Here is a 23,434-nt window from a genome sequence, read left to right as displayed (position 1 = left end):
AGGAGGCTTTAGATCTTTGACCTACCGAGGAACGACATAGGCTTTCAGTACATGGTAGTGTTCGTTTTGGTCTTTCAGCAACTATACTCTTATTGATACTGTTATATTCTTAAAATTAGCAATCACTTAAGCATTACCTTGTAGTTAAATTTGGGGGTATAGAATTCAGGCAGGAAAACCTTAGAGAGAAGTAATCCTGTTTAATTCCATTTAGAATACTGTTTGAAGACTTTTTGAAAAGTAAGAATATAAATTTCTGATTTTGAGGGATTTTCTCCAGTAACTTAACTTTTGCAGTATCTGGCATATCATATCATCATAAATTCTGTGAGATAGTTACATCACTTGACTCTGACAGATGGTCTGCTTTGTACTGTGTGTTGGGTTAATGCTGAGAGACTTAAAAGACAGTTCACAGGGTGTTCTTTACAAATTTCTTTTCATACATTGCATTATTCATACATGAGCAGCTTTTTCTTTTTAAAATCTGGCTTTGTAATGCAACCCTAAAACAATTAAATGTCTTTTCTGACAATTAGTTATTTTTGATGTGATTTCCAGTTTAAAACTCAGATATTCTATTTTTCTAGAAGAACCTAACAAGACATGTGACAGCAGTAACACTAGTGCTCCCACTACCTGCATCCAGCCTAATCTGGAGCTCAGTAACAGCAGCAGTGAACTAAGCTCTTCCCAGAGTGAGCCTGCTAAGGCAGCTGACGATCCTGAAAATGGAGAAAGAGAGCCCCATACACCTGTCTCTATTCAAGAAGAGATAGGTAAGGATACACTTCATACAACGAGAGGAACTTTTTTTTTTTTTTTAATTTTTTTAATTTTTTAAAATACAAGTTTGATGGGGGTGGGAAGATTTGGATTTTCTTTCTTTCTTTTTTTTTTTTTTAAAAGCATAAGTAACACTCAGACTCAGTGTTTTTGCTTTTAAAAAACAAGCATATAGGAAAAAATACATCTGTTTCACACCCCCTCCCCAAAGGTAACCACCATTAATTGGTATTGTATCTTTCTCCGTGTAGTTACATTTATGTATGTATGCTTACAAAAAACATTTTTTTAAAAAATATTTAAATGGGATCATTCTGCATGTGTTGTCTGCATCTTGCTTTTTTCACTCAGTAATACATGTAGGGGTTCTTTTCATGTAATAAATTGAATTTATTCTTTTTACCCGCTGCATGATATGCCACAGTACGGATGAACCATAATTCATTTACTGTTTCTCTATTAATGGACATTTAGGCTGTTAACAGTTTTTTCCTTATTACAACTAGTGGTGCTTTTTAACATCCTCGGCATATATCTTTGTCTCCTTATGTAAGTATTTCTGGCAGTGTAGATACAGTAAGTGGAATTGCTGGATCATATGGTAGGTACATTTTAAAAATAATGATGGCTATTGCTTAATTGTACATTAAAAGAAATTTATACTAATAATTTACATATATGTGTATTTCTTCACATTTTCACCTCTTACATTTTGGCCAGTGGTATTTCATGAAAAAAATTGCATATCCCTGCTTACTAATGTGGTTGATTTTCTTTTCATGTGTTTGCTGAACTTTCTGTGAATTGCTTATTCATGTCTTTTGCTCAATTTTTTCTCTTGACTTTTGATATTCCCCAATGAGTTTTAGGAACACTTTATGTATTTTGGGTATTAATTTTTGATTTTACCTCTGTACTTAAATAGGCATTGCTTGCTTTGTACAGAAAGTTTTTACATTTTTTTATGCATTTAAATCTATCTTTTTCTTTAGGATTTCTCTGGATTTTGTGTCTTACTAAGTAAGGAAGACTATCTCTATCCCAAGAACATACATATATTTTACAGTAATTTCACCTAAAATACTTTATAACTTTGTCTTTAATCCTGCTGGTGTATAATTTTGTGTGTGAGATGGAAATCTATTTTAATTAGAACCTTTTCAATTGCAAGTGACCAAACCAGCTTAAACTAGCTTAAGTGAAAAGGGAATTTAATTAGCTCATGTAATTGGGAAGTCCAAGCCATCATCAGGCATAACTGGACCCCCCAGGTATCAAAACTCTTTCCATTTTCCTCTTTCTGTCTCAACTTTTTGGATCTGCATGTTTGTGTGTTAACCTCGTTCTCTCCTAATACAGACAGGCTTTTCCCAAGTGGCAGGGAAGATGGCCTCAGCGGTTTCATGTATTCATAAGTTTCCATGGTCTGTGACCCAAAGGCAAGGCCCCTACTTCTGCTCCAAATCAAAAGTGCTTGAGGAAGGAATTTGAGTGGCCTGTTGGAATTGTTTCCACCCCTGTGGCCAGGGCAGGCAAGGTATTATGATTGATGGCTCCAGCAAAAGTCTATGATTTAAGTAGGGTAGGAATGGTTTTCCAAATAAAGAGAGATGTGGAAACAGCAAACAGTGAATATCCACAGTTCCACCCTAGCTCGGTACAGGCGTAGATTCAGAAGCGCTTCTGCCTGACACAATGCAAAGGTCTCACCCACAACTGAAAATTTTTTCAAAAACTTCTCTCCCCAAATTACATCTGATAACATTGTATCTAGGATTTCTGTGTATTGTGTGTACTATTTTGATTACATCTGGATGTGGCTTACCTTGATCTCACAATCCATGAGCCAGGTTATGAGTTTTAACTACCTGTAACACTCATTATCCTGATGGTGAATGGTGTTCTCTGATAAACCTGGCTGGCATTTTGGGGGAGATTTTCTCTGGGAGGATGGATATGGACAAGATGTGAGAAGAACATGGCAAGATCCCCCTGCTGGAGGCCATCTTGCTTTACCAGCCTAGGTCCACCTGTGAGGGATAGCCTGCTGGAAATTGCTGTAGGTAGGTTTGAATAATTATACATCCTGTTTGACAGGTTTGGAGTTTTTTCTGGCAGTCATACCCCTTGTAGATTGCTTGGACCCCCAGCTCGTACCTAATGCCCAGAAACTTGGCTCAGGGTACCTGAAGGTACACCCCCTCTACTCACCCAGTTTGTCTGCCCTAGCCCTCAGGTGAGCAAAGTCTGTATAGGCTCCTGCCTCTTGACATCATTAAACAAGGAGTTAGGGAGACCAGGGTCCAACAGTTCTGGACTCTGCCTGCACTCTTCTGGACACAGGCTGTGATTCCCTCTTTTGTAACAGGGAGAATACACCCTTTTTGCAGGGTGTAGTAGATAATGACTTCCACTCAGCCTTGTCCCCTTTCTCTGTTCCTTCAAGTATTTCCCCTAGGGATGAATTTTCTGCCTCCTTGCCCTTACTTGCACTAAATTTAGTAAGTGGCAACAAATGGACTCTTGCCTATTGGATCCTTGGCTGTAAATTGAGTGCCTTCCGTTTAAAAAGTGCCGCGCTGTTCCCTTTCTGCTTTTAGGAAGTCTGGCCTTGACTAAGTGAAGTTTAAAATGTCTTTATTGGAGAACTTCAGTGATGGTCCTGAGAAGTAGCCACTGTAGCTCAACATGTTGGCACAAACCTCCAGCATGGGTAGAGTCATGGTCTGAGACCCAAGAGAAAATTGTGGGAAGTCTAACCAACTGCTTTGCTACCTCACCTTGAAGGTTACCTGCTCTCCAGCCTGAGATGGCAAGATGCCGCATCTTGATTTACTCAGTGGCATTATTGTCTGCTTGGTGTTTCATTTGCCGTTGCCACACTTAGTTTTTAAAAACTGAAAAAGGAAAATGAGGTCTTGTTTAACCATCTGGCCAATGGAAATTGGATAGTGATGCAATAGTTTTAGAATATATAGGAATTTTCAGCTGAAGTGAGATTGATGGGAAAGCAGAAGTTGCTCCTTGGCAGTTAAATCCATCACTTTAAAAAATTGATGTTATGAAAATATGAGAGGTCTTTACTATATTAAAAAAAAACTAATGCAGTTGATTTTCATATGTACATTGTCTGCAAACACAGATAATTACCTAGATTCCTTAGGAGAACATGTAGTTTATGTTTATAAGCTTTAAACAGTTAGGTATTTGAACAGACTTTCAGTGGAAATCTTTCTAAAAGTAATTATATCCTTTTAATACAGAAACCCACATTGAATATATAAGGCACTATTTTATTAGTTTGCATTTCGAGTTATGTTTGTTCCTTGTTAACCTGTAGCAGCCCTTCCGCTTTTCTGGTAGATGAGCTTTACAACAGATAACCTGGCATGTTTGAATTTTCTGTAAAATAATGACTCACAGTGAAGTTCTGACATAATTTCTTTGGAGTAAAACTTTGAAGAATTAATCCATTTGCTTTGGCTATTCAAGGACTTTTTCTGTTTGTTTTCTGGATCTTAGTTGTCTATCAGATAGAATATTTGGATTAGTAAGGTATTAGTAATAACTTATTATATATAGTCTACTTACTATTAGCAATTACTTTTGGCTTTTCGTTTGATAACAGGTGATTTCAAATCAGAGAAGTCTAACGGGGAAATAAGTGAGTCTCCTGGAGGAGGAAGAGGAGCATCTGGTTCAACTCGGATTATCACCAGGTTACGGAACCCAGACAGCAAACTGAGTCAGCTGAAGAACCAACAGGTGGCTGCTGCAGCCCATGAAGCAAATAAATTATTTAAGGAGGGGAAAGAGGTGTGTTCTTTCTGTTTAAAACAAACATCTCTGGAATGTAAAATAATTTTTAAAATAGAGGCAAGATGTTTGTAGACATACACTTTTAAACTGTATTTTCCTCACTTCGAGAGTGTAGTGTGTAAGAAGATGAAAAGTGTTAGGTTTATGTTATGATAAATGTACACCCCAGTTTCAGTCCATGCCTAGAAATGCTGAACATGGATACTTTTTTATATACGGTTAGTTTTATTGTATGCAGTTCTAAAGAGATAGAGGCTTCTTTTTCACATGTGGGAACAGGTAGGCTCTTTGTGGGCTTTATTAAAGGTTTAATGCTCAGATCTGACTGTAGTCATTTTAGGTGAACCTGCAACTAAAGGACGGGACTTAACCTCTTGACAGCAGACAGTAGTATGTAGAACATCATCTTAACCCTGATTTTGAAGAAGGAAAAATGGAAGCTAAGACTTAATATTTCTGTCCCCCAGCCAGCCATGGTGATTGAATAAGGGTCACAGTTGTGTCTTTCAGATTTGAGAATTATTTGCAGGGTAGATATTTGCAAGAATATGCAGTGTTTTTAACATCATAGAAAAAGCTTTAAAGCAGAGGTTTTCAGGTTTTTCACTCTGACCCTCAGTAAGACATTTTTCATAGCCCAGTGCACACACGCATGCTCAGTTGTGTCCACCTCTTTACGACACCACGGACTGTAGCCCACCAGGCCCCTCTGTCAATGGGTTTGTTCTGGAAAGAATACTAGAGTGGATTGCCATTTCCTCCTCCTTTAGGGATTGAACCTGTGTCTCCTGCATTGCAGGTAGGTTCTTTACCGCTGAGCCACTGGGGAAGCCCTTAGCAGCCCAGTACATATATTTAAAAGTTTCCTGAAATAGGATTTTACCTTACTGTGTGGGGAGCACTCTAGTATTTTCTTTCCTAGTCTATTGTATTATAGTTCATTTTTTTATAAAGCTGGATAAGGCCCACTATTGATTTCACAGGCCACTAAAGGATTGGAATCAACTATTTAAAACACTGTTTTCATATATCTATGGGCTCTTATCTAAAGCTGGAACGATAAAAGGAACAGAATAAAATATATTTTTAGGAGTGTATTTTGGAGGGGAATAGTACATGTAATGCCCTCGTGCTTAACCCTAACCCCTGAGTATTGTAAGCTTGAGATAATGATTGTTGAATGATTTATATATCACACATTTGGTTTCAGGTGTATATTTGAGATATATAAAAGTACTTACTAATGTCCAACATATAACAGGCACTTTAATAAAGCTTAATTTTTTTTCTTTTTGCAGGCACGTCTTGGTTATTTAATGATAAATAATTAGCTTTAGCTTATAACTGAGCTTTTAACTTCAAAAGTGCAGTCATAAGATATATTTTAACTTACTTTGAATGATAAATTAAAAACTATGGAAAGACAGTTAATCAGATTTATTATGCATTTGACACAAATAATGGAGTCTCTTTTTATTTTCTTGGCCAGGTACTAGTAGTTAACTCTCAAGGAGAAATTTCACGGTTGAGCACCAAAAAGGAAGTGGTCATGAAGGGAAACATCAACAATTATTTTAAGTTGGGTCAAGAGGGGAAGTATCGCGTCTACCACAATCAGTACTCCACCAATTCATTTGCGTTGAATAAGCATCAGCACAGAGAAGACCATGATAAGAGAAGACATCTTGCACATAAATTCTGCCTGACTCCAGCTGGAGAGTTCAAATGGAATGGTTCTGTCCATGGGTCCAAAGTTCTTACTATATCTACTCTGAGACTGACTATCACCCAGTTGGAAAACAATATCCCTTCCTCCTTTCTTCATCCCAATTGGGCTTCGCACAGGTAAAGGAAACTAAGGTTTGTTTATTGCTGTGAATATAGTATTTATAAAATTATTGCAGTTGTACACTTTAAACTGTCATTTAAAAATGTGTATATTAAAATTTAAAATAAATATTAAAAAATTTGGCTGCACCAGGTCTTTACTGCGGCATGCAGGATCTTTAGTCGTGGCATGTAGGATCTGATTCCCTGGCCAGGGATGGAACTCAGGCCCCGTGGATTGCGAGTGTAGAGTCTTGGCTACTGGACCACTAGGGAAATCCCTAAACTATCATTATTCGTAAATTGAATGATATCAGTTTAATCAGCAAAACACTGAGGATGTTAGGAATATGAGTGTACTTCTATAGTTACTGAACCAAGACTTCCCTGGCAGTCTACTGGTTAAGACTCCATGCTTCTAAGGGCATGGGTTCAATCCCTGGTCAGGGATCTATCCTGCATGCTATGCGATATGACCAATAAATTGATTAATTGATTGATTAATTTAACATATAAAGTTAATGAACCAACACTGACATTTGGAAGATTTCTGGAAAGCAGTCTTTATTCCTGGATCCAAATGGAGTCCCAACAAAGTTGGGACATCATAGAAGGTGTAAGGATTTGGAGGACTAACTGACTTCTGAGATTCCTCCAGTGTTCAAAATCTGTGATTCTGTGAGGTAGAAACTTCCAGTAGCAGTGTATTTTGTACTTGATTAGCCTAGAAACATATGCCTTATATACGTGCTTAGTCACTCAGTTGTGTCTGACTCTGTGCGGCCCCCATGGACTGTAGTCTGCCAGTCTCCTCTGTCCATGGGATTTTCCAGGCGAAAATACTGGAGTGGTTAGTCACTCCTTTCTCCAGAGGATCTTCCCAACCAGGGATTGAACCCAAGTCTCCTGCATTGCAGGCAGATTGTTTACTGGCTGAGCCACCAGGGGCTCCCCTGGATAAGCCCATGGACAAAGGAGCCTGGATGGCTGCAGTCCATGGGGTCACAAGGAGTTGGACATGACTGAGTGACTAACACTTTGACATGCCTTATAAAGTAAAGTTGTCATAAATTACAACTCTGGTGCTTTTAATTTAAGATCAACAAGATGAAATTTTGTTTTTCCCCTTTTTTCCCCCACTTCTGAAATATAGGGCAAATTGGATCAAGGCTGTTCAGATGTGTAGCAAACCCAGAGAATTTGCATTGGCTTTAGCTATTTTGGAGTGTGCCGTCAAGCCAGTTGTGATGCTGCCAATATGGCGGGAATCTTTAGGACATACCAGGTAAGTGAGTCCTGAGCTTTATGAATGATGTGTTAGACTCCCTTTTGGAGTATTAGTCTACTAATAATGAAAGTTAATGTCGTTAAAAAGCCATATTAACGAATCTTGACCGCAAAGAGTCGAACACAACTGAGCGACTGAACAACCTTGACCTCATTTTTCTCCTCTCTAAGGTATAACCCTGAATGAATATTAGTTCTTATTTATGACATAGGATTGTAATGAAGAGCAGAAGAGATCAGGTATATACAAATGAAAAATATTTTCTTAAGTAAAAGAAACATCTTTAGGGGTTTTCCTGGTGGGCCAGTGGTTTAAGATTGTGCTTCCCCTGCAGGGAATTAAGATCCTGCACGCTGTAAGGCTCAGCCAAAAAAAAAAAAGAAACTGAAAAAGCAACATCAAGTGAAAGCATTTTTATTGAATAGGAAGAATGCTCATGTTTTTTGAATATTTATTCTGGAATGTACTGGAGATCTGATATATTTAGAAACGAGTATTTGGCCTAACATGATGTAGCTCCTAAGTAGTCCAAGAGTTACGTGACTTTAGCACCTGGTTAACAAAAAGGATAGCTGTTGTGACGCAACTCTACTTTTTAGCTCGAATGGATTTATTTTGTAACTTTAAAAGTTCTTATTATAAAAATAATATAAGCTTACAGTGAAAAGCATAAATTATTACTTAATGTGAAAAGTAAGACTCCTTCTGAAGAACTATGGATAGAGGTTCGTGACATTGTACAGGAGGCACTAATCAAGACCATCCCAAAGAAAAAGAAATGCAAGAGGGCAGAATGGTTGTCTGAGGAGGCCTTATAAATAGCTGTGAGAAGAAGAGAATTGAAAGGCAAAGGAGAAAAGGAAAGATACCCATTTGAACGCAGAGTTCCAAAGAATAGCAAGGAGAGATAAAGCCTTCCTCAGGGATCAGTGCAAAGAAATAGAGTATCACAATAGAATGGGAAAGACTAGAGATCTCTTCAGGAAAATTAGGGATACCAAGGAAACATTTCATGCACAGATGGGCACAATAAAGGACAGAAATGGTATGGATTTATCAGAAGCAGAAGATATTAAGAAGAGGTGGCAAGAATACACAGAAGAACTATACAAAAGAGATCTTAATGACCCAGATAACCATGATGGTGTGATCACTCACCTAGAGCCAGACATCCTGGAATGTGAAGTCATGTGGGCCTTAGGAAGCATCACAACAAACAAAGCTAGTGGAGGTGATGAAATTCTAGTTGAGCTATTTCAAATCCTAAAAGATGATGCTGTGAAAGTGCTGCACTCAGTATGCCAGCAAATCTGGAAAACCCAGCAGTGGCCGCAGGACTGGAAAAAGGTCAGTTTTCATTCCAGTCCCAAAGAATGGCAATGCCAAAGAATACTCAAACTACTGCACAATTGTACTCATCTCACACACTAGCAAGGTAATGCTCAAAATTCTCCAAGCCAGGCTTCAGCAATACGTGAACCTCCTGATGTTCAAGCTGGTTTTAGCAAAGGCAGAGGAACCAGAGATCAAATTGCCAACATCCGCTGGATCATGGAAAAGCAAGAGAGTTCCAGAAAAACATCTATTTCTGCTTTATTGACTATGCCAGAGCCTTTGACTGTGTGGATCACAGCAGACTGTGCAAAATTCCTCAAGAGATGGGAATACCAGACCACCTGACCTGCCTTCTGAGAAATCTGTGTGCAGGTCAAGAAGCAACAGTTAGAACTGGACATGGAACGACAGATTGGTTCCAGATCGAGAAAGGAGTACGTCAAGGCTATATTGCCACCCTGCTTATTTAACTTATATGCAGAGTACATCATGAGAAATGCCAGACTGGATGAAGCACAAGCTGGAATCAAGATTGCTGGGAGAAATATCAATAACCTCAGATAGGCAGATGACACCACCCTTATAGCAGAAAGCAAGGAGGACCAAAGAGCCTCTTAATGAAAGTGAGAGAGGAGAGTTAAAAAGTTGGCTTAAAACTCAACATTCAGAAATCTAAGATCATGGCCTTTGGTCCCATCACTTCATGGCAAATAGATGGGGAAACAGTGGAAACAGTGACAGACTTTATTTTCTTGGGCTCCAAAATCACTGCAGATGGTGACTGCAGACATGAAATTAAAAGACCCTTGATCCTTGGAGGAAAAGTTATGACCAACCTAGATAGCATATTAAAAAGCAGAGATATTACTTTGCCAACAAAGGTCCATCTAGTCAAAGGTATGATTTTTCCAGTAGTCATGTATGGATGTGAGAGTTGAACTATAAAGAAAGCTGAGTACGAAGAATTGATGCTTTTGAACCTGTGGTGTTGGAGAAGACTCTTGAAGAGTCCCCTGGATTGCAAGGCTATCCAACCTGTCCATCCTAAAGGAAATCAGTCCTGAATATTCACTGATGGACTGATGCTGAAGCTGGAGCTCCAATACTTTGGCCACCTAATGCGAAGAACTGACTCATTGAAAAAGACCCTGATGCTGGGAAAGATTGAAGGCGGGAGGAGAAGGGGATGACAGAGGATGAGGTGCTTGGATGGCATCACCGACTTGATGGACATGAGTTTGAGCAAGCTCCGGGAGTTGGTGATGGACAGGGAAGCCTGGCGTGCTCCAGTCCATGGGGTCACAAAGAGACAGACACCACTGACTGAACTAAAGACTCCTCCTACCTTGCCTGCCCCTTTGGGCCCACTCCAAAGGTATAATGCTATACTTTTAAAAAAATATAAATATATTTTGTGTTGATTTTTACAGCTGTATTTTACCTTATAATGAGAAATTTTAAAGAAAAGTAAGTATGCCTGCTAAATATTTTTTATCTGTCAAAGGTTACTGTAAGTTTTCTGTAGTCTTCCCCACTCCTCCCCACCAACCTATAAATCTTATGGATACTTTTTTCCCTCTCTCCTTTCTCCCTCCTATTTTGAATGTAATTGCTGCTCCTGATAGAAACTTACACAAACGGAATGGACTTAAATTCTTCCTAGGATTAAAAATAACTTAGATACTATTACAGTTTACTAATCTCTATGAGATTATCAGGAAAGGTGAAAAAAAAAAAGGAGAGGTCAAAGGACAAATAACCAATATTAAGAACATTTCTGATTCTCTGTCGCTGATGCTGTGATTTCAAACCTTCAGAGTCCACTGACATAGCATTCAGGCTTCCTGCATCTGTAGAGAAAGCATCCTGTTGAACGCCTTGTTTTGAGTGGGAGAAGGATTGGGGAGGAGGAGTCCCACAGGTCTCAGCTGTTGGAGGTAGGGCAGAGGCCATGCTCTTAGGCACGAAAAGAATGTCTGGTTCAGTTTGAAGGATATCACTATGCCTATCAGAGTAAGGATTTGGGCAGGACCAGAGGATTTCATAAGAAAGTTTTTCGAATTTTAGGAAAACAGGTAATTCTATTTAAATTGTTCCATATGGAAAAAAGGAAATCTTGTGCATTAGTTCTGTCTGTGTTATAACTTGATAAATAGGCAAATAGTTAAATGGAAAAGTAAGATCCTGTCTCATTTATTAATATTTACCATTGATTAATAATTAATAGCAAATAGAAGTATATGCAGGAAATCTTAAAGCATTAGGAAGTATACTCAGGAGTAAATTAAAAAGAATAATAAATTATGACAAAATTGACTTCCTCTTGGCATTGAACGTTTGTCTGTTTTTAGGAGATTATTAATACCGTGCTATCTTAAGAAGTCAGAGAAAACTTTGATTTTCTCTTTAGATGTCAGGAGGGTATTTGTTTATTAAAAAGATATGAGTTCATTATTAATTCTTGTATTAAGTATTAAAAAATACTTAAGTAAATAGAAATAGATGAGTGACTACCCCTACCCACCCTGCTTTGTTGTAAAGATACATTTCAGACCAAGCCATCATGTTTTTTTATGGAACTCTTGAAGTTTTCCCATTAACATTTAGGTAGAACAAAACAAGAGAATCCCTACTGTTACTGTTAACTTTTCCTAAAAGTATTAGTTAATGCAGTTTGCCAAGAGATGTAAAACATACATAGGTAAATGTAGGGATAGTTATTTAAGTTGGTTTAATTATATACTTAATTGACTGAAAAACTGTAAAACAATATGAAAATTAAAAAGGTGGCCCCTGTACTCCACAATAGGATTTATATATACAAATAGTAACCATGAAAAAAAACAGAGGGAGTTCTGAGTTAAAATAACAAATTAAAAAGTATGTTTTGTTGCCTATTAAACTCCACCATAGCTATGCAAAGGGATTTTTTTCAAAGCATAAACCAATAGGGACAAGGGAAACCACAGAGAACGCAGTGCCGTGTAGCTGTGGAAGCAATATTGCAGGTGAACAAGCGGTTCTAACCAAGAAAGGCAGATCCCAAGTCAGTGGGGGAGAACTGAGAATTTTCACCAGTCACATCGTAGAATCCTTGAAAGGCACAGAAGCAGCAAGTGCAGAGCAGTCCGCTTGGGATTCTTTCTGGGCAGTGCAGCTGTTTATACCCAGTCCTGCCGGGTTCCCTGAGTGTGGTGAGTCTTCTAGCCCTTGCTGATGGCCCCACCCTGTAATTGCACCACAAGAAGCTCTTAACTTGTGAAGTGTGACCTGGAGACAAGTTTATTTTTTCCTGGGGTGCTTTTTTTAATAGTGACAATATTGCTCTTGCTCATGCAGCTGGTTTTATTCACGCTACTGGGTTTTCAGGACACACGTTAGGTGCTTGTAAAACTATGAAGAAAAGCAAGGAAATGATAGCACAGCACAGAAGTCAGCATAATGCCTGCCTGGGGTGAGACATTCTAGCTTTGGATGTAGTCGTTATTGATAAGGGTCTGTTTCTTAACCTGGTTGCAGTTTACATGTTTTTAAAGATTATAATGAAGAAAATATCCAGTAATAACACAATACTTCAGACCAGGAATAAATTTAATTCAGGGCATGTAAAGAAATCATTTATACTTTGCTAAAGATATAAAGGCTACCTTGGGACTTCCTCAGCAGTCCAGCAGTTAGGACTTCACACTTCCACGGTGGGTTCAGTCCCTGATTGGAGAACTGGGATCCACATGACACACAGCGGCAGCACCCCTCCCCGCAGCGCCTCCCCCGCCAGAAGGAAAAGAGATAAAGGATATACTTTGAGTAAATGGAAAGAGACATCATATGCTTCCATACAGTATACTAATTATGCTAATTTAGTCTATCAAATTTAATTTGCATTTGCAATGTGGATAGTTTTCCTTTTGGAGAGTAAGGGAGACTTGACCAAAATGATACTAGTATTTCTTCTAGAAGACTTTATGTGTAAGAAAAGGAAAACAGGTATTACAGGAAAGGGATTAGATATTTAGAATGTGTTTTGAAGCTACAATAGTCAAAATACTTTGTCCTAGAGAAAAAGTAGAGCAAAGGAATCAAACAGAGAATCCAAAAATAATCCTAAATACACATGGAAATCTACTGTGATAGCTTTTCCTGTCAGACAAGGAAGGAGGGTGTGTTTGGGGAAAATGTCATCCAAATTCCTGCTTCAGCAAAAACATTCATCAGACAAATGAGGATTAAAAAGAAAAACAACATACTGTTAAAAACAGTAACAAAAAGCTTAAATAAGAGAGCATGGATTAATTTATATTTTTGTTGTGATACTTTCTTTTCAAACAGATATAAAACCCAGATGCCATAGATGAAAAAAGTGGATATATGTATTTAAAATTCTCAGTGGAAAAATAATATAATCAAACTCAAAAGACAGCTGAGACACTGAGGAAAAATATTTGCACCACAAATGGAAACTTTCCTTTAAAATGAAAAAGACCTTTTTTATAAATGAAATATCCATTGCCGACAAGACATAGGATTTGAACAGGCATCTGGCAGCAAAATAAATGTGAAAGGCCAGTAGACATTTTTAAAAAAAGTGGTTACTTCTCTCATAATTAAATGTAAATAAAAACAGTGGGATAATATTTCTTCTTTCTCAGTTGGGTTGATAATTTAGAAATCTGGTGCTGACTTGAGTGAAGGTGTGCGGGGAAGCAGGGTGACCAGAGTAGATGGCAATGCGAAGTGTCTCATTCTGCAGAGCAATTGGGCACTGTCAGCATTTTAAATACAATGCTCTCTGGACTCAGCCATCCTACCAGTGGGAAACATAAGGGGTTACTCCTCATGTTTACTAAGAAATAGGAAGACAGAGACAGCAAAGCCCCATGGACATGGGGAACAGAGTGGAGGCTCATTCTGCACTTGGTGGCCTGGGTCTCTGTGAGCCAAGGACGCATGGAGGAAACCCCTGTCTCCAGTGTGCCCTCCAGTGTGGAGCAGCATCTGGAGGCTCAGACTACCAACCTCCTGGGGTTTGATTCCTGGGGCCACCAGGCTGCCAGCAGTAGCCAGGATTTCTGCCTAACCACGTGGAAGTGAACCCCTTCCTAGCTCACCTTTCTTGCTGCTTTTTCCCATAAGGATTGTCTCAGCGGTGTTGAAAACAATAGACTCCGCTCTGGTAGAGGGAAATCATAGGTTAGCTACAGTACTGTCTCACTGGCCTGGCATCCCCAGCAAAGAAAAGCATTTGTCTTTGGTGATGAAGATGGACCTGTTCCTCACATGAACACCAAGAGCACGGGCCGAGTGCCAGGCTCAGCTGTGTGTTCCCAGAGTGTCAGTGCACTGGTGCTCTCCCCAGACAGGGCTTCCTTTCTGGCCAGCATCTGTGAAGGTGGCTCAGTTGCTGTGCCAGACCTGACCTTTCGTAGGAGTTTAAAGCTGAGCCCACAGAATCCCTGTGGAGAAATACTGCTTGCTTGTGGCTCAGTCACTCCTGTAGTCTGGGGAGCTGAGGTTGTCGGGTTTTCCACCAAGCTGTGCCTACAGAGCTTGCCCACTCCCTGACTCCAGGAGTGGCTGCAGATCTATGATATCTGAGACTCCCCGGTGAGAACTTCCTCCCTTTCTTCTCCTGTCATTTGTGAGAGAATGAAGAATCATTGCTATACTAGTTGTGTGCAGTTAACAGATTCTAGGGTCCTGTAGTCATAGGGACATGAAACTTGTTTCAGAGTGGAGATAGGTTTTTGGTGGAAGGATGAAAGAAAAAAGAATTAAATCCCCTCTCACATCTTTGTAGCACCTACCGCTCCCCCAGTTAACAAAAGAGCTCTTTCTTCTTTCCATATAGCTGTGCATTTGAAATTAGCTACTTCTGGGTAAGGTATGATAAAAGCAGTTATTCTACCACTAGGGCTTTTAGAGATAGGCGCTCCTTTGTAGACTTTGGTTAATGTTCTTTTTTATGGGAAATACTCCCATTCAAGAAATCTAGTGTAATCAGCTTAAAGCAAAACCTCACCACAGACTCACCTGTCTCCTTACAGATAGGTGCAGTGGTATCTGATTTCCTGCCTTAAAAAAAGAACATGGTCTATGCCATATGCCTAGTGATTATTGCCTGATTAATGCGGTCCTTCCTGCCCAACCCTTCCAGTAACCCAAAAGCGGGTCCCTGTCTCTCTGCTTGTAGGAAGCCTAAATTCTATGTTAGTGGACCCTGTGAAGCCTCTACTAAAGAGAGTCTAAATAGAAAGTGCTAAATAGAAATATTGGTTGATAAAAGTTTTGGGACTTGTTGATCTTTTTGTGGGGAGGTAAGAAGATAATGTATCTTAGGGTCTGGAAAGATCTAGTGCAGTTTTCCGTTGATTAAAAACTGTGTAATTGTATTTGTAATATAACATCCTTTGTGTGATTATAATGTTGGTATATCCATGAAATAAGTCATAAGTGAGTTATTTCTTATGGAGAGGCATATGGGAAGGACAGCAAGTTTTATTTTTGCCTTTTTGTACTGTTTGATTTTCTACTATTACATAATTGTATGTCTGCTTATTTTTTGCGACTTGTCAGTTTTCTGGGTTGTGGAATTATAGTTAATCATCCTTTGCTTTTACCTTCCTAATCTTCAGTACTGTATTTTTTATCTTTTTATTTTTTAAATGTAATTCTGTCTTTCTATTCATACATTCTTAGGTTACATAGAATGACATCAATTGAAAGAGAAGAAAAGGAGAAAGTCAAAAAAAAGGAGAAAAAACAAGAAGAGGAAGAAACAATGCAGCAAGCTACATGGGTAAAATACACATTTCCAGTTAAACATCAGGTAATTTTTAGGATGATCTTATTTAAAAGTGTTAGCCATTTCTGAGACTTTGATTCTGCAACTTCGAATACTTAGTAATTTTATTTTACTTTTGATACACTCTTAATTAACATAGTTTGAACGAAGTAAATTTTTCTAACAATTTTATAAGCATAGGTTTTTCTTAGTAAAATAGATGTGAGTCATCAGACCAATTTGTAGAAGTTATAAAACGTAAAAGTGGTTTTTACACTTTTTTGTATCAGGAATATTTAAGTTTCTTCAGAAATCTTTGATTCTGGGTGAAAATAAAATTGGCAAATTAATTTGCCTGACTGTTGATTTTATTTGGTAAAAATATGTAAAATCAAATGTGCTTTATAAAACATTCTCATTCTTGTTTAATCCGCATGTTTTTATTTACACCAGGTTTGGAAACAAAAAGGAGAGGAATACCGAGTAACAGGATATGGTGGTTGGAGCTGGATTAGTAAAACTCATGTTTATAGGTTTGTTCCTAAATTGCCAGGCAATACCAATGTGCATTACAGAAAGTCAGTAGAAGGAGGTAAGTAACTGAAGCTATTTTCCTGCATAATTGTTTCTGATCCATATTCTTACAAATTTGTAGGATAAAAGTTTTTCTGAAATTCTTTCTAGAATGTGTAAAATTACTAATGTAGTTTAGCAAGCTCTCATTTTTAAAATTACCTTTATTCACAGGATTTTGATACTTAGGATTCTAGCTTTAAAAGGTGAGAGAATAGAACTTGTTGAAAGAAAGAAGACCTCAGCTACTTAATTGTCTTTCTAAAATCTTAAATTCAATACTGCTTAACTTCTTGAGGAATCAAATCTCTGGTGACTTCAGATTTGTAACGTATAACAAAACCAGAAAGAAAGCAATAGAGGCTTCCATAACACTATCACGTAAAGGAGAGATTAATTCAGTTTATGCCACTGGCTGATGACTTCAGTATTTAGAATCACAGAACTCTAGAGGTAAACTGTCCTTTAAGAAGACCATGTATTTCGAAACTCATGCTACATGAACAAATTATTTCATGAAGATGTTAAGGGATATGCTGAAGGTCACGTAGACGAAGAGTAATAGAATCCTGGCTGAACCTCTGTCTCCTGGCTTCCATTCCCCTTTCTGCACTCTACCTTGTCAAGTCTCTTTTGTTATCTAAGTGATTTTCAAGAGTAGTTCTGTTCGCTCTGCAGTATAATTTGCTGGTTTATGGTGTGGTATGGTCTTTGTTGTGAAACCTGTGTTGTAGGTCAAATAAGTACACACTTAGCTAACTGATTGGGCTTACTTGTGAATGGTTCTTGTGAAACCTAGACTGGTAGATTTTTGAAACTATTAAAGTTGTCCTTGAATTACCTTTAGTAGATGCTCAATAACTATTTGCTAAATAGAAATATTAAGTATTTAGTTACTTATCTGATTATATTCAAGCTAAATGTCCATTATAATAAATTCCAAAAGATTAATTTTTTGTTATCATTTCATTGCTCTAGTTACTGTGTAGCACTTAGAATTATGGAGAGCTTTTAATTGTGTCTGACCTGCTTTGTCCTATGTAATAAAATCCAGATTATTGATATACAAAACATTTAGGCTTTTGTAAATTTATTTTGTATCCACTTTCCTTAGCATGGGGTTTTCTGTTGTCTTAATGCTGGGCGTTTATCCAGCAGGTACCATGTTGGTCTTGGAGCATCTTTTGAGTCTTTTCCTCCCTAATCAGTTGCTAGCAGGGGAAAAAACTAGTGGTAAATCAGATCCAAACAAGGCCACACTTTGCATTTGGTTTTTTTTCTCTTTTCAGTGACACAGACTTAAATATTCTTAACCTGGGAGTCCATAGATAAACTTCCATTCCATCTAAGAATCCATTGAAATTTATTAACAAAAGCTTCTGTGTGTACTTTTTTCCTAGATAGGGAATCTTAGCTTTATCCAGTTCTAATATGGTTCTGTGATACAAACTATGTTAGAAACCACTCATGGAGACTTTCTGGGGTCAGTGAAGAGGATGAAACAGTCTCCTAGGTGAAGATTCCTGAAGCATGTCTAAAGTGTAGTCTTTACTTCTATGGTTTAAGTCAGCTGAGCATATAAGAAAGTATGTAGTATATTCAGTTTTTGTTTTGTGAATTAAAAATAAGGTATAAATTGCTGGAATATACTTCATAATTTCCACTAAACTAGGTGTGTTAAAGTAATTGCTAATATTTGACATACTTGTAATTACTATGTACTTGGTTCTTTTTAGTTAAAAATAACATGGATGAAAATATGGATGAATCGGATAGAAGGAAAAGTCCGCGAAGCCCAAAAAAGATAAAAACAGAGCCTGATTCTGAGAAAGGCGAGGTAAAAGACTCTGATGCTGCAAAAGGAGCAGACCAAAGTGAAATGGACATTTCAAAGGTTACTGAGAAGAAGGATCAAGGTAAGGAGAGTCAAGTGTGGAGGGCACCTGGGGGTGATAAGAAAGCACTGGATCTAGTTGGCACAGCAGGAAAGGTACTGCTTTGTCTCTTTTCGATAACAGCGTTATTGAAACATGATTCATACGCCATATAATTCATCCACTCAGAGTGTACAGTTCACAGACTTGTTCAGCAGTCACCACGCTCAATTTTAGAGCATTCTCATCATCCCAAACAAAAACCTCATATCCACCAGCAGTTGGTCCTCTATCTTCCCCTAAATCCAAGTCTACTTTCTGTCTTTATGGATTTGCCTGTTTTGGACATTCCATATAAATGGAATCAGGTAGTATGTGGTCCTTTGTGTCTGGCTTCTTTCACTTAGCTTATTTTCAGAGTTCTTCCATGTTGTGGCATATATTAATATCAGTAGTTCATTTCTTTTTATTTACAAGTAATATTCTATTGTATGAATATGTCATGTTTTGTTTATCCATTCATCAGTTGATGAACATCTGGGTTGTTTCTTTTTCGCTGTTAAGAATAATGGTAATAAGAACATTTGTATAGGACTTCTTCTGTAGGCGTGCATTTTCATTTATCTTGGGTAAATATGTAGGGGTGGAACTGCTGAATCAAAGATAACTCTGTGTTCAGCCTTTTGAGGAACTTACCTTGTCTTTTGTGAACAGTTGTTTTTTAAAAACTAGATGAGTTAGATAATGCATAAACCTTAAGATGTTTTATAAGCCTAAAATAAATGAAATCTTACGTGAAGGTACTGGTACATGCAATAGATATCACGTACTAATTTTTCACTGTGACATTCCATCATTTTTAGATACTGAGAATCAGAATATTTAAATATTTGGTATGTATGTGGTTTTTAAACTTTATAGTTTAGCCCTGTCCATTGACCTATTTTAATCATATCAGAAACTTTTAAATATATAGCTATTTAGGGTTCATGTTTGGGATCACATGTACACCCGTGGTGGATTCATGTCAATGTATGGCAAAACCAATACAGTATTGTAAAGTAAAATAAAGTAAAAATAAAAATTAAAAAAAATATATATATAGCTATTTATAGTTAAGATTTAAGTAAAAGTAAGAAAAACTGGTATTTTTTAAAAATAAAAATATTATGAATTCCACATTTCAGACTAAAAACTACATTTATATCAATGTCTTTGTTTCACAGATGTAAAAGAAGTTTTAGATTCTGACAATGATAAATCCTTTAAAGAAGAACCGATGGAAATAGATGATGATATGAAAACAGAGTCCCATGTAAATTGTCAGGAAAGCTCTCAAGTAGATGTGGTCAATGTCAGTGAGGGTTTTCATCTAAGGACTAGTTATAAAAAGAAAATCAAATCATCCAAACTAGATGGACTTCTGGAAAGGAGAATTAAACAGTTTACACTGGAAGAAAAACAACGCCACGAAAAAATGAAGTTGGAGGGTGGGATTAAAGGTTCGGGAAAGACCCCTACAAGTTCTGTGAAAAGTCTGTCTGAGTCACCAGTCATAACGAAAGTAAAAGAAGGATGTCAGAGTGACTTGCTTACACAAGAACAGAGCTCTAACACAAGTGACGATAAATCCGAAGACTCAATTCAGGGATGTTCACAGAGTGATTCCTCAATTCTTGGAATCAGTGACCCTGATCATACAGCAAACAAACTTTATTCAAAAGATCAAATGTTAGAGGATGTCTCCATTCAGAGCGCAGAGACACACTGTCAAAAACAAAATTCTGTTCAAAATGACATGGATGAGGGTCTCTCTGACCCTGCCAGTGAAGGCCAGGAGCCCAGTAAGATTAAAACAAAAGGAACTGATTTTCTCATTGATGACTCTAAACTAGCCAGCGCAGATGAAATTGGCACTTTGATCTATAAGAACAGAAAACCATTCATACAGGAAGATAATGACACCACTGTGTGTCCCTCCCAGAGCCCTTTGCTTCCATCAGTACCTAAAAGTACTGATGATAGAGATATCCCGTCTCTGTCAAAAGCAATAGACTTTGAAGGAAAACTGGGATGTGACTCTGAATATAATAGCACTTTGGAAAATAGTTCTGATACTATGTCTGTTCAGGACAGCAGTGAAGAAGATATGATTGTTCAAAATAGCAATGAAAGTATTTCTGAACAGTTAATAACTCAAGAACAAGGTAGTGAAGGCTTTGAACCACTGAAACATGAATTTGTTTCGGATAAGACTACTGGAAGCTGTGATGATAGGCTGCAGGGTAAGGTAAATGATGCAAATGGTAGGAAGCCAAGTCAAGATCAGAAATTAGAGGAGAGACCACTTAATAAATGTATTGATCAAAACAGCCTGAAAAGTGTCACTGATAAAAAGAATAATGAAAACCGAGAGTCTGAAAAGAAAGGACAGAAAGCAAGTACCTTTCAAATAAATGGAAAAGATAATAAAGCTAAAGTATATTTGAAAGGTGAATGCTTGAGAGACATCTCTGAGAGTAAAATAGGAAGTGGGGACATTGAACCAAAGGTTAATAATATAAGTAAAATTATTCCCGAAAATGATATCAAGCCTTTGACTGTTAAAGAATCTACTGTAAAGCCATTCATGAATGGTGATGTCATTATGGAAGATTTTAATGAAAAAAACAACTTGGAAACAAAATCACGGTTACTGAGGTCTTCGGATGCTGAAGGTGGCCACCATGGTAGCCTGGAGACACTGCCGTCAACCAGAGAGTCTGAGAGTGCCCAGGCCACCATGCCTCTGCCCTCTTGTCCAGAAGGCAGTTCATCCAATCAGGTAGAAGATATGGAAATTGACACCTCCAAAGTTAAGAAAGTTACTTCGTCCCCTGTTACTTCTGGAGAGGAATCTAACCTCAGTAATGATTTTATTGATGAGAATGGCCTCCCCACCAACAAGGATGAAAATGTCAATGGAGAACCTAAAAGAAAAACGGTCATCACAGAAGTCACCACCATGACATCCACAGTGGCCACAGAATCAAAAACCGTAATTAAGGTAGCAAAGGGCGATAAGCAGACCGTGGTCTCTGCCACGGAAAATTGTGCCAAGTCCACCGTCACAACCACCACTACAACAGTGACCAAGCTTTCCACGCCCTCTGCAGGCAGCGACGTGGACATCATCTCCGTGAAGGAGCAGAGCAAAACTGTGGTCACCACAACCGTGACAGACTCGCTGACCACCGCCGGAGGCACTCTGGTCACATCTATGACCGTGAGCAAAGAATATTCCACAAGAGACAAAGTGAAACTCATGAAGTTTTCAAGACCCAAAAAGACTCGTTCAGGTACAGCTCTGCCGTCGTACAGAAAGTTTATCACCAAGAGCAGCAAGAAGAGCATATTTGTTTTGCCCAATGATGACCTAAAAAAATTGGCCAGAAAAGGAGGAATCCGAGAAGTCCCTTATTTTAATTACAATGCAAAACCTGCCTTGGATATATGGCCATATCCTTCTCCTAGACCAACCTTTGGTATCACTTGGAGGTATGTACTTTTAAATGCCTTTGGGGGAGGGAGAACATTTTTGAAAAATTGTCTAATAAGAATATCTCATTTATGAGATAATAGAAACAAGACAGGGAAATATATATTTAATGGGCATGTTAGTAATGGAAATAAGATACAGAGTTTTTAACTCGGCCAGCTGGTAGGTACTAAAGCTTGCTTAGGGAAAAAGAATGTTTAAAGACTGAAAATGTAAGGGAATCATTTAAAATGAAACTCAACTTCACTTTTCATAAGGCATAAGAAATGTGTCAAACATAGTTGTTTTTGTGGTCTGACCTTCCAGATATTACCATGTGTTTGCTTTGGGAATGAAATAATCACAGAATTAGATACTCATCAACTTTCTAGAATGTTTGTATTTTATTGAATATTTATATTAGGTAATTCATAAAAACAGAAGACATAGGAGACATGCCTATGACTCACACAAGGTTCATCATAACGTAGAAATCTTCCTGAATGTAACTTATTTGCAATGTAAACATTAGTTTTGGAGTTCTCTGTTATTTTTGTGAGGAAAGGTAATCTGAGATTCCTTAGAGAGTTTATTTAAACCCAGAAATAGTCTTAATTTAAAATTTTCTGGGCATTAAGCTTTGGGGATGAGTCATAAGTACAAAGAGTTGGCAGTTGTAAAATCATGTAGTTTTAAATTGGGGAAGGATCTTAGAAATTCGTTATCTTTTTTCAACGCGTAGTAACTTGCCTCTGGCCACAGAGGGAGTTAGGAGCAGTGCCTGGTTTTCCTGAATCTCAGTCCAGTCCTTTATCTGCTGTATCACATTTCACATATTTGCCCCTTGCTTTGTCCTTTTCCATGGCCTTGTCTTTTTATCTCTTCACTTTTACATCTGAAAAGGATGGAACATGAACATCAAAAACAAGTTCTGTGGGACAGGCGCAGAAACCAGGAACAGTCTTATTTGCAGTTAGTTTTCGCCTAAGATCCTTCAGGATCATGACATCAGCAAGCTCCTGAGCAGACTCCATTTCACTTTAGGCTTCATGTCTTTGTGTCTTTAATATGGTTTCTTTAAGTTGAAATCATACTTTTTTGGTTTTCTTTATATTTCAGTTAGCATTAAAAAAAAAAAAAGACTGTAATGAATACTCTCTATGAAGGAATTAATATGACCAGTCATAGTTGGTTTGACCAAGTTTTTTAATAACTCATCTTTTGATTTGAATTAAATATCATCACTCCATTACACATTCAATAGAGACAGCTGAAAAGTACAATTTCTCTGCAGGGCCTGCAATGAAGGATTTGCAGAATCCTGCAGGGAATCAAGGAACTCTTCATTACAGTTCATGGATTTGTAGGATTACTCTGCACTTTTCTGCTTTCTTCATTGAGAGCGGTCCCCAAATGTATCCTTGACTGTCCTGCAGGTAACTTCTTTCCCACTGGAAAAGTTACTATGTACAAATACTTTAATTAAAGTGACCTGGCACTTGTGGAGGCCGGCCTTTCTGCTCTTTTCTGTTCTGAAATGGAAGGTAGGCTTGACTGGGAAGCACTGTCCTCTGAACCAGTTCTGTTCCCATGTTGCCCAGGGCCCTTCTCTGCACGGTTGGGTGTCAGAAGCC

At 38.0% G+C, this 23,434-nt stretch overlaps 1 protein-coding gene across 21 annotated transcripts in view; it reads left to right on the top strand.

The window, feature by feature from the left end:
- BPTF (bromodomain PHD finger transcription factor) overlaps positions 1–23,434 on the top strand; it is a 136,681-nt gene that overhangs the window by 68,334 nt on the left and 44,913 nt on the right. For 15 of the 21 annotated variants that reach the window (XM_042256196.2, XM_027974332.3, XM_060395782.1 and 12 more), the window contains 8 exons: positions 591–779; positions 4,415–4,602; positions 6,095–6,450; positions 7,586–7,717; positions 15,752–15,881; positions 16,290–16,428; positions 18,146–18,325; positions 19,510–21,820. In XM_042256196.2, coding sequence (XP_042112130.1) covers positions 591–779; positions 4,415–4,602; positions 6,095–6,450; positions 7,586–7,717; positions 15,752–15,881; positions 16,290–16,428; positions 18,146–18,325; positions 19,510–21,820 — 3,625 coding nt within the window. The remainder of the gene's footprint in view (positions 1–590; positions 780–4,414; positions 4,603–6,094; positions 6,451–7,585; positions 7,718–15,751; positions 15,882–16,289; positions 16,429–18,145; positions 18,326–19,509; positions 21,821–23,434) is intronic. The other 6 variants (XM_027974331.3, XM_042256199.2, XM_060395780.1 and 3 more) reach the window with 2 other exon arrangements.

This window comes from Ovis aries, chromosome 11, assembly GCF_016772045.2.
Source record: "Ovis aries strain OAR_USU_Benz2616 breed Rambouillet chromosome 11, ARS-UI_Ramb_v3.0, whole genome shotgun sequence".
NCBI classification, from domain to species: Eukaryota; Metazoa; Chordata; class Mammalia; order Artiodactyla; family Bovidae; genus Ovis; species Ovis aries.
Note: the sequence above shows the minus strand (reverse complement) of the source record. Positions and strands in the feature narration are given on the sequence as shown.